The 12,061-nt window shown below is 43.0% G+C and overlaps 1 protein-coding gene across 4 annotated transcripts in view; it reads right to left on the minus strand.

The window, feature by feature from the left end:
• CES5A (carboxylesterase 5A) overlaps positions 1-12,061 on the minus strand; it is a 38,642-nt gene that overhangs the window by 9,124 nt on the left and 17,457 nt on the right. For 3 of the 4 annotated variants that reach the window (XM_045806815.2, XM_045806816.2, XM_045806818.2), the window contains exons 10-13: positions 10,471-10,618; positions 3,435-3,584; positions 1,218-1,290; positions 1,016-1,124 (exon numbers count right to left, since the gene is read on the minus strand). In XM_045806815.2, the coding sequence (XP_045662771.1) occupies positions 1,016-1,124; positions 1,218-1,290; positions 3,435-3,584; positions 10,471-10,618 (480 nt within the window). Of the gene's footprint in view, positions 1-676; positions 1,125-1,217; positions 1,291-3,434; positions 3,585-10,470; positions 10,619-12,061 lie in introns of those variants that run through there. The other variant, XM_045806817.1, reaches the window with a different exon arrangement.

Genomic DNA, 12,061 nt, shown 5'->3' on the forward strand with positions numbered 1-12,061 from the left:
TTTGAATACATTCTCCCTACCTATCATCTGGTCAACTTTAATTTGTCCTTTCTCCAGAGAGAACCTCCTAAGACTTGCATCTAAATTAGGTCCCCTTGTTATACTTTCATAAAACACCTTACTCTCCCTAAATGAGCTTATCAAATTTATGTCATCAGCTTTTCACTTGGGTGAATGCTTTCACCGCAGCCCCAGTGGGGCTATGTCTGGCACACATCAGGCACCCAGTGTAGGCTTATGGAAGGATGGATTAATCTCCACCCCATAAGGCAAACATCTTTTCTCCTCGGTGTCCCCCTTGACCTGACTTTGCCACCAGACGTCTGATTCCTTGGCTCCTGACCTTGGAGGACCTCTGGCTTCCATTGCTGAGGAGGAGGCTCTCTGGCACCCCCACCCCTCCTCCCCGTATATCTCCCGACCTGGAGAAAAGACCCAGTTCAAGCCATTGAGGTTCAGGATATCCATGCCTGGCTTGTGGCTGAAACCTGCCTGGATTGGAATTGGAGCACTCCAGATTTCAGGTAACACACGCCTCTGATAGGAAGTCTACTTCACCTTGGATGCTGGGGGACGGAGGGAGTTTTGAGCACAGAATTAAATCCTGCTCCCTGTACATATATCACGTTCTGATTTTGTTTCCTCTTAGTAACAAGATCATTATGATGTCAACCAATAGGCCGGCCCTCCTGCAGATTTATTAAAGAGATCTGGTAGCGTTCCAAGGCAAGCAGCATTGTTTGATATTGAAACGAAGTCCCCTAGGGATCATCCCCACGTCCATAAAACATCAGTAAAAGCAGTTGATTCCACAAAGTAGCTAAACATAAAAATGGAGCTAATGATCATGGGGCAAATTGCAAAAGAAGGAAAACCAAAATCACAGAATTTCTTAAGGAGCAGAGGAGAAGAAGAAAGGCAGGAGCAGAGAAAGGGAGAGTAAGGTGGAAGGAGGACCAGGGAGGGCTGTGGAAGTGGACATGATCAGGGGGAGGGTATCTGACCAAAACTCCACCTCCTGCTCCTTCAGTTTCTGTCCCACGCTCACATTCAAATCCAGCTTCAGGTACAGCTCGCTCTGGCTGTAGGCCGGCCACAGAGGCAGGCCTTCCCCGTTAGGGTCCCTGGAAGTGAGGACACAGACGGGGGTGAGATTTCCATCCTCCAACACCTGACTGTGGGGGAGGCCGGGGGCGGCGGTAGGTGTGCTCACTTACCCAGTCCTAGCAAAGTTGGCCCAGTACCGCATCATCTTCCTGCTCAGCAATTTCTCCTCCTCGGTGGCTCCTTCTGAAGGAGACAATGGCAGAGTCTGGCTCTCACACGGATTCACCGGAAAGCCAAGGTGACTCAGGTCTGCTGAAGCACGTTCACGTCTCCCTTCCCGCCTGATCATCTCACCAGCCCACCAATCAATGCATTCATTTTGCACCTGCAGGTACTGAGGCCCAGAGCAGCCAGGGCTCACCCAAGGAATCGTGGCTTCTGAATGCCAGAGGGTGCTGAACACACAGCTTCCCCGTCTAGCCACTGCTCCTCCAGCCTTCCCACGAGGCTGCAAGTTCCCGGGGGACAGAGACCACCCCCCCTCTTTCCACCACTCCCCCCTCAAACAATTAATTAATTATTGCATTTCTTTATTTGAGAAAGTGAATACTTGCCCAAAGTACAAAATCCAAAATGCAGGAAGGGTATCTAATGACAATAGTTTCCCTGCCATCTCTTCCCTCCAGACACCCAGTCCCCAGCCTCAGAGGCAACCGTAGCTCCCAGCTTTTTGAGTGCCCTCCGAAGGCAGGCTAGATGTGTACAAGGGTTCAAGCGATCAACTCTTTACACACTCAGTATAATAGGAGCACATATTCTGCGTCTTTTTCTTTTCACTAAACTCATATCCAGGAGATAGTTCCACACTGTCGCCTATAAACCTTCCATTTATTGCCATTTGTTGTTCTCTAAATGTATAATGCATAAATATGTATATATGCAATTATATATGAATATGTAATTCATACATCCAGTACTCTCTTGGTGGATCTTCACATCGTTTTCAATCTTTTGCGGGTAAAAGCAATGCTTCCGAGTGTGCCTATACTTTTGCCTGTGTGCAAGTATAATTGCACAAAAAAATTCTAGAAGTTGGATTGCTCGGGAAAAGACTATCTGCATTTTAAATCTGGGAGTTTTGCATTAATATATGAGGTTGTCTGTCTCCCCACACCTGCTCAAATACATTATGTAAAATGTATTGCTCTTTCCAACCTTGATAGATGAAAAAGGCTTCCGCAGTCAAGGTTAGTGTGCAATCTTCTTGTTATGGGTGAGGTCAAGTGGTTTTTAAAAGTCACGCGTGTTTCCTTTTCCATAAACTGTCTATTTGTATCTGCTAGCCAGTTTTCCCCTGGGTTGTTATTTTCCCACCGATTCTAGGAGCTCTTTAGATATTAAGGAATTTAAACTTTGACACAAATGTGGTTCACTTTTTCCCATTTGGAGAGTCCTATGCCCGTCCCACAGTACGAGCTTGGTGATGGCTGCGAAGTAATAGTAAGAGTGCCATTTATTAAGCACTCACTGTGTGCCTCGTGAGAGTTGTTTCACTGAATCCTTATGACAACCGAAGAGGTAGTGGTGTTATTATCTGCATTACAAGGATGGAATGAATAAATGACACAGATAAACCTCAGCGCACCAACGCACTTATGTGGAGGCTCTGTCCTCATCGTCGAGAGGCCAGCAGCAACTGGTCAAGAGCCTGTATCGAGCAATTTCTTTAACGAAATATTTTAGTGATATCTGTAGTGTGTAGTTCCTATAATTTGTTTCTATGGATAAACTCATCTCATTGGCTCCTTATTTTAGGCCCTGAATGGGTCATAAATTCAGGAATGAATGAGATAACCTCACTAGAAGCAGCTCAAGAACATCTACCTTAGATCACCTGGGTCCAGAGGACGCCGGGAATTATGAAAAATGTGGGTTGTTTGTTGTTGTTTTGTGGAGTTTTTTTTTTTTTTTTTTTTTTTTTTTGCCCTTTAAAGCCCTGGGTGGCAGCCTCATCAACAGTTCTGGAAAGGGCAGGGAGAGTAAGACCAGTGGTCAGAGAAAAGGAAGTGGGTCTAATTAAAAAAAAATAAAAATAAATAAGATCGCATGAGTGCTGCCAACTGCCCAGCCCTTTAGGCTTTAGCAGAAACAGAAACACGCATCAGGCAAATGCTGGCAACTCCTTTTCATCTTGGTTTCTAAAAATAAGAGTGGGGGCATTTTCCAGGGAATGGTTGTGTCTATAAACCACTGGTTAATTCTAACCCACCAGTACTCCAGGGCTCTTGAATCATGTCGGGTTGGGGAGTTGTGTCTTCTCCCCAGCTCACCCCCAGCTCGAGTCCCTGCAAGAGCAGAACCCCCCCCTCCCCAAGCCTGTTCCTTACCGAACATGACAACGTCGCCTTTCAGAAAGGCACCTCCAAAGACAAAGCGGATTTCATCAGAGTGATCGGCTTTGACGAAAGCTGGCCTTGTGTCCTTTAAGCACTGGGGCCCGTGTTGAAACTCGTAGAAGTAGACAGGTGCGCCAGCATCTGCACGAGGTAGGAGAGGACCTGTGGCTGGCCCCGCATCCCCACCCAGCAGGTCCTCCACACCCGTGGGTGGGACGGCTCAGAGACAATAGGTGACTTGAACCCTGCTAACTTCCCTCTTCCTTATTGGAGGCAGGCACTGGCTGCCACAGCAGCCCCTGCACCGTGGTGACAAGAGCTCACTACCCTCCGGGCAGACCAAGAGGGCAATAGTTCTTCACTTCACTCTGAGCCGTTCCTACCGAGTGAAGAACTACCTCCCTGTGACTTTTTCCCACTGATTCCGGTTCAACTGTCCAGAGACAAACCAAAGTTATTTCCTGCTTCCAACATTCCTTCTCCTCTCTTCTGCTAAAGGTCTTTGCTTTGTAATTCCTCCTCACCCCCACGTTTCCCTGCATCATCAATGCTTCTCTACTGGACCACTGCCATCAGTAGCCAACGTGCTTACAAAGTCTCCCGTTAACACACGCACACGTGTGCACACACACACAGGCACACACAAACACACATACTCTTGGTCTCAGCTTCCCCTCTGGGTCCTGGCTTCTCTCTCTAAATTCCCTTCTAGCAAGACCCTACAATACTCATTTATCTCTGCTCCCTCTCCTCATTCTCTCTCTCTCTCTCTTATTTGAAGTGTCATTTATGGACAATAAAAAGTGCAGTATCTGGTTTGATGAGTTTTTACAAATGTATACACATTCCTGTAACCACCATGCCAAGGCACGCAGAGCATTTCTATCACCCTGGAAAATTCCCTTGTGTGTCTTTGTAGTCACTCTACCAGGAGACAATCAATGTTTTTATTGATTGTCACCACAGATTAATTTTTGCCTGTCCTTGACCTCCGCATAAATGGAATAACACAACATATATACTTTTTGTGTGTCTGGCTTCTTTTCCTGGATGTAACGTTGTTGAGATTGATCCATGGTATTTCATGGATCAGTCGTTGATCCCTTCTTATCATCAATTAGTATGGCTCTCGCATGAATAGACCACAATGTATTTACCCACTCATCTGACGATAGACTTTTGGGTTCTTTCTAGTTTGGTGCTATTATGATTAAAGCCACTATGGATGTCCATATAGAAGTCTTTGGTAAGGACATATGCTTTCACTTCTCTTCAGTGAATGCCTAAGAGTAGAATGGTTGAGTAGTAGGGTAGGTGTGCACTTCATTTTATAAGAAACTGACCGTTTTCCAGAACGGCTGTACCATTTTACATTCCTTCCAGAAGTACATGATATTTCTGAATATTCAACATCCTTGGCAGTACCTGTGGGTAAGTTTGTGTTTTCGGTATTAGCCATTCTAGGAGATGTACATGGTTTCCTCATTTGGGATTTATTTTTTATTTCCCTGACGACTAATAACGTTGAGTACCTTCTCATGCACCCCAAAAAAGGCTTTCCTGTATCTTGTTTTATGAAGTGTCCTTTCAAGCCTTTTATCCATTCGTAATTGGATTGTCTTTTCATTATTGAATTTTAAGAGTTCTCATATGCTGGATGTGAATTTTTTGTCAGATAATTATGTTGTGAATATCTTCTTCCAGTCTGTGGCTTGCCTTCTCATTTTCATAGCAGCATTGGGTTTTTGCTTGTTTGTTTGTTTTAGGTAAAATACATGTAACATAAAATTCACCACTTTAATCTCTCTTAAGTATATAAATCAGTAGGTTTTAGGACATTCAGAATGTTGTACAACCATTACTGCTATCTAGGCCCAGAACATTTTTAGCACCCCAAACAGAAACCCCGGACCCATTATGCAGTCATTCCCTGTTTGCCCTTCCCTCCTGTCCTTTGGAAACTGCTTTCTGGCTCTGCGGATTTGCCTATTCTGGACATTTCATATAAATGGAATCATACATGTGGCTTTTGTGTCTGGTTTCTTTCACTTAGCATAATGTTCTCATGGTTCAACCACGCTGTAGCATGTATCAGTATTTTTTCCTAGGGCCAAATGATAACCCATCGTGTGTATACACCACGTTTTGTTTATCCATTCATTAGCTGATGCGTCTTCGGTTTGTTACCACTTTTTGGCCTCTCTAAATAAGGCTGCTATGAACATTCATGTACAATTTTTGCTTGACCATCTGGTATTCAGTTATCTTGGGTCTATCCCTAGGAGTGGAATTGCTGGGTTATATGGTGATTTTATGTTGAATTTTTTGAGGAACAGCCAAACCATTTTCCACATTGCATGTACCATTTACCAGACCCACCAGCAGTACATAAGATTTCCAGTTTCTCCATTGTCAATAACACTGTTATTTTATGGTTTTTGTTTGTTTGTTTGTTCTTTTCTTACAGCCACTTTTGTGGGTATGAAGGGGTATGGCGCTGTGATTTTGATTTGCATTTCCCTGATGGCTGATGATATCGGTCACCTTTCATGTGCTTATGAGTCACCTATAGATCTGTTTTGCAGAGATGTTCATTCAATCCTTTGCCATTTTTGAATTGACTTGTTTGGTTTTTTGCTGAGTTATAGGGTCCTTTATATATTCCAAATAATAGACCCCTCTCATATAAATGATTTGCAAATATTTTCTCCCATTCTGTGGGTTGCCTTTTTACTTTCTTTATATTGCCCTTTGATGCACAATAATTTTTCATTTTAATGAAGTCCAATTTATCTGGGTTTTTTCTTTTTTGATTATGCTTTTGTTGTTATATCTAAGAATCCACTGTCACCTGCAACCTATTTGTGTCTTTAGTTCTAAAGTGAGTCTCTTGTAGACAGCATATAGTTGGGAGTGTTTTTATAATCCATTCATTCTGCAATCTCTGCCTTTTGAGAAAATCCATTTACATTTAGAGTAATTACTGACTATAAAGGACTTATTTCTGCCATTTTACTATTTGTTCTCCATACACCTTATATCTTTTTTTATTCTTCAATTCTTCCATTATTGCCTTCTTTTATGTTAGATAATATTTTTCAGTGTACCATTTTGATTCCCCTCTCGTTTTTTTTTTTTTTTACTATACATATTTTTGGTTATTTTCTAAGTGGTTGCCCTGAGGATTACAATTAACATCCTAATTTATAATAATCTATTTCAAATTAATACCAAATTTGTTTCAATAGTATATAAAAACTTTCTCTCTTTATGGCTCTATGCCTTTATATTATTATCACAAATTGCACCTTGATGCACTGTATGTGAAAACATAATTATTATTTCGTATAGTTGTCTTTTAAAGCATATAGGAAAACAAAGAGACATTAGAGAACCAAAAATTAATTAGTACTGACTTCAGTAAGTAAACATAGGTAATGTGGGTACCATGAGTGGTGTCGTTTTTTCTTCTTGTGGATTTGAGATACTGTCTAGTGTCCTTTTGTTTCAGCCTTAAGGACTCCCTTTAGCATTGCTTGTCTGGCAGGTTTACTAGTGACAAATTCAATTTTTGTTTATCTGGGAGGGTCCTGATTACCCCTTCATTTTTGAAGATAGTTTTGACAGATATGGAAATCTTGGTTGGCAGGCTTTTTTTCTTTCTTTCTGCACTTTGAATATGTTATTCTATTGCCTCTGGCCTCCGTGGTTTCTGTTGAGAAATCAGCTGTTAATCTTATTGAAGCTACTCTGTACATGATTAGTATATTCGCTTTTTCTGCTTTCAGGGGTTTCTCTGTTTGGGGTGTTTGATTATAATATGTCTCTATGTGGATCTCTTTGCATTTCTCCTACTTGGGATTCACTGAAATTCATGGACATGACTATTTACATCTTTCATCAAATTTGAGACATTTTGATCATTATTTCTTTAAATATTATTTTCACTTCTTTTCTCTCTCCTCTCTTTCTGGAAGTCCTATCATACATATGTTGGGATGTTTGATGGTGTTCCACAGGTCTCTTGGGTTCTGTTCATTTTTCTTCATTCCTTTATCTTTCTGATCCTCACATTGGGTAATCTCTATGGATTTATGTTCAAGTTCTCTGTTTTTTTCTTCTCCATGCTCAAATCAGCCATTGAGTCCCTCTAGTGAATTTTCCATTCCAGTTGTATTTTGCAATGCCAGAATGTCTATTTGGTCCTTTTTATAATTTTATAAATTCTCTCTTTATTGCTTCTCTATGTGGTGAAACATCATTCTCCTTTAATTTTTTATATGTGGTTTCCTTTAGCTATTTGAGTATATTTAATAGTTGGATTAAAGTGGTTAGTAAATCCAATGTCTGGGGCTCTTAGGGACAGTTTCTATTAATTTCTTTTTTTCCTATCTGTGGGCCATACTTTCCCATCTCTTTGCATGCCTTGTTGAAACCTGGAGATTCTGAATATTATAAGGTGGCAACTCTAAACATCAGATTCTACCCTTTGTCCATGGTTTTACTATTACTGCTTGTTGTGGTTGCTGTTGTTTGTTTAGAAATATTTCTGTACTAATTTTGACTATTCTTCATCACGTGTGGCCACCGAAGTTTTTTTTCTCCTGTTATCTTAGCAGTCAACTAATAATTTTATGGGTCAGCTGAGATTTTCATAAATGCTTAAAACAAACAAACAAAGCCTCCCAATCTTGGAAGATGGGCATTATGTGTGTGTTGGAGCATGCCCTCAACACTCAGACAGTTTGCAACTTTTACTTAGCTTCCACTTTTTATATGCATGGAGGCTTCAGGTCAGCCAGATGTAACAGCTTAGGGCCATCTCAGGCCTCTTCTGAGCATGCTCCCCACTCTGGACATGCACGAGGCCTTCTAAATTCCCAGGGATATGAGGGAGCTTCTCAAACCTTTATTCCCAGAGCATTCCATTGCCCAGCTTTTCCTCCCAAATGTTGTCTATTGTTTATTCAACTGTTATCCCTTGCCTCTGGTGGCAGCAGCAAATAAATTTTTATTTATTTATTTATTTATTTATTTATTTATTTATTTATTTATTTTTAGAGAGAGCACTCATGCATATGCACATGTGAGCAGGGCTGGGGAGAGGGAGAGAGAGAATCTTAAACAGGCTCCATGCCCGGTGCAGAGCCCGATGCAGGGCTCAATCTCACACCCTGAGATCATGACCTGAGCTAAAATCAAGAGCTGGACCCTTAACCAACTGAGCCACCCAGGCACCTCAGCAAATGCATTTACCTTTAAATGTTTGTGAAAAATGCCCTCCAGGTAGGTGCCTAATCCCTGAGAGCGTTCTGGGTTACGTAAAATAAAAGCAAGCCCATCGAGCTTAGTTGTTTAAGGAGCCACCAGCTCAAAGCAAATAACCACAATTCTTTGGGTATAAGGTCCTTTTCTCTCCCTCCAGTACTAGGAGTCTATACTACAAATGTGGGCTGCTGTCTTTGAGGCCACTGCCTAGCTGGTAGCAGGAAATGGTGCAGGGTAAGTTAAAATGCCACACTCTCTCACTGAGACTCAAGGATCTAGATCTTGATTAAATGTTCACTTGCTTGCTATAAACCCTTGATTTGTTTCCAGATTCTGATCAAATTGATTCTGACAGTACTTACCAGTTTACTCACTGCTTTTGTGGTGGAACAGATTTTTGGAATTCCCTCTTCCACCATTTTGCTAACATTGTTAACAGTGTTTTTTGATGAGCAAAAAAATATATATTAATTTCGCTTAAGGACAATTTTAGCTTTTATATTTGGATCTACAACTCATCTCACATTGATTTTTGTATATAGTGTGAGTAAGGGGGTTGAGGTTCCTTTTTTCTACATAAATATCCAGTTATCCCAGCTCTATTTGTTGAACAGAATTTCCTTTCTCCACTGAATTATCTCAACACCTCTGTCAAAAATTGGCTAACTATTTTCTGGGCTCTCCACTCTGTTCTGTTTGTCTATCCTTCAGCCAATACCAGACTTTCTTAATTCCTGCATCTCAAAAATAAGACTCGAAATCAGATAACATGTAAGCCCCCTAACTTTGTTATTCTTTTTCAAGATTGTTTTGGCTATCCTTGCATTTCCACATAAATTTTCAAAATCATTTTGTTCATTTTTTCCCAAAACCACTGCTGAGATTTTGAGATTGGGATGTATTTTCTGAAGATCAGTTTGCCCACTTTCTCTTGAATCCATTTTAACCAGTCTTTTACCTACATCATCCCATCACAATAGCTCCTGCCATGGTTACCAGTGACCTCTGTCTTTCCGAATTCAAGAGCTGATTCTTGCTACTCATTCCCTTGTCACCTCTGTAGACCTTATGATACAGAATCCCGCAGTGCCCTGCAACTGTTATCCTCTATCTGGTTTTATCTTACTTATATTACCATCTAAAACATACATATTCTCTCTTTACTTGTTTGTTATCAGTCTCCCCAACTAGAATGTGAGTGTCATCATGGCAGGGTCTTTGTTTTGTTCAGTGCTGTATCTCTAGGGTCCAGGATACTGTCAGGCACATAGTAGGCTCTTGATAAAAAATTGTGGAAAGAGGAGGAAAGGGGAATGGAAGAAAGAGAGAGAGGGAGAGAGAGAAGGAATTAGGGCGGGGAGGGGGGAGGGAGAGACAAGGCTTGTGTCCCTACAAGTAATACTCTTTTTCTGGTTGCTCCACTACTCCTTAGAGCTGAAATGCTTGGGAAGACACTTCCAAAGAGAAAGGAGTCTGGGAAACGAGTCCCCCCAAATTATGGGGAGGTGGGAATTTTCTGCATGGTCCTGAAGGAGAAGAAACAGAAACAGCAGAACAGATCAACATCCCTGAACCCTGAAAGGCAGAGGAATTGCAAAGGTCATCAATTCCCACACATTCTTGGGAATTCCCTCTCACTGAGGGAACAGAAGGGTGGAACAGGTGGCCAGGCGTCAGGCCACAAGACTCTCTGCAGCCACTGGCCTTGCTGGGGTGTGACCCTGCTGGGGGTAGGGGGTGGGGGTACTCAGAGACTCACCTCTGTGATATCGAGCTGTGACCACCCCAGGGACCACAAAGAACACATCTCCAAGCAAGTCCAGAAAACTATCTCGTATCTCAACCGGGGAGTGCTTGTTGGAGAAGTATTGATCAGCCACAAGGTATAAATACTGGTTGGGGATGTGCTGTAAAAAATCATGGTCACAGGAGACCCAGGTCAACAACAGCCAACACGTTGAGCATTTGCTTGGGCGGGCATGATTCTGGGGTCTTTACATGCAGTGTCTCATCTAATCCACACAGTGACCCTCTGGTGCAAATATCAAAATTAGCCCCATTTCACAGATGAGGGAACTGAGGCTTAGAGAGGGTAAGTGGTTGTCCAAACTGGCGCAACCACGAATCTTCCGCAAGTCTATCTGCAGCCAGACTGCATGCTTCTCATCACAGCGTGCACGTGCCTCTCTGAGATATTTCAGAAAGAGCCATCCCCGGGCAGCACGGGCTACATGGTTTGTGGGGCCCAGAGCAAAGGGAACATGTGGGGCTCTGTGTTCAAAAATGATACCAATTTCAAGATGGTGACTGACAACAGAACATTCAACCAAGTGTAGGACTCTTCTGAGTGTAGACCTTTGCGACTACGCAGGTCGCACACCCATGAGGCCAGCCCACCAGAAGCAGCGCTCCTCTGGTCCTTTGCTGTTTGATTTGAGCTAGTTGATCTCTTGTTGGAGTTCCCTCATCTATAAAAAATGGGTTGTTCGGAGGATTACATGAGATACGAAGAAAGAAATGTGCTGTCTGGCACAGAGCCCGTCTTCAGTTCTGTCAGTCCCCCCGAGACCCTCTGCCAAATCCCTGTGCATTCCTGACCCATCACAGGGCTGCCTCCCAGACTTCTATCCCTCCAATTGCCCCAAGCACAAATGCTGGACGGTGCAAAGTAATCTTCATGGAGATTCAGGGTCTGCCACACTGGTGATGTTCTTGGGGATCTGGGGGTCTGGGAAATGCTGGGATAAGTCATGGCACCTCGACCACCAGCCATCCCACCCGCCATGTGAAAATAGGCACAGCCCTGCAGAAGTTTCTTTGGAATTTGGAGACAGTAGAGAGCACACCAGAGAGCACTGCTCAGACTTGTTCAGGGGGTCCTCTGAAGGCTGAGTGTTTTTAATCAGGCCCAGAGCAGCTCTAGGCTCTGGTGCAAGTGCGCCTGACTTGGACCATATGACCAGCAGACCCCTAGATGCTCAAGGTGTCCAAGGTGGGTACAGATGCTCTGTGGAGCCTCTGGCGAGCCCCAGGGGGACACTCATTGTGCAAACCCCCTGGGATTCTAGAGCAAGGTTCTGCTTTCTGCATCGAGAACAACTTAATCATTTGAAAAGTACTTCTTGCTTTGCCCCCTAGGAGAGATTGCACACACTTCCAGTCCTCCTGCACCTTGCCACAAAGCCTACTTCCCACTCCTGGGGTCTGGCTCAAGATACCTTCTCCTCTTGAAAAGCCGTCTGCTCGAATGTTCCCCTTTCCTAAGGCCCAGATCAATGACCTCCTCCTGCCTGAGGCCATCTGCAATCCAGCCTGAGAGGTCCCGCTATCTGGCTTATATTTTAAATATC

This window comes from Ursus americanus, chromosome 21, assembly GCF_024610735.1.
Source record: "Ursus americanus isolate L20-20 chromosome 21, mUrsAme1.1.p, whole genome shotgun sequence".
Taxonomy (NCBI): Eukaryota; Metazoa; Chordata; class Mammalia; order Carnivora; family Ursidae; genus Ursus; species Ursus americanus.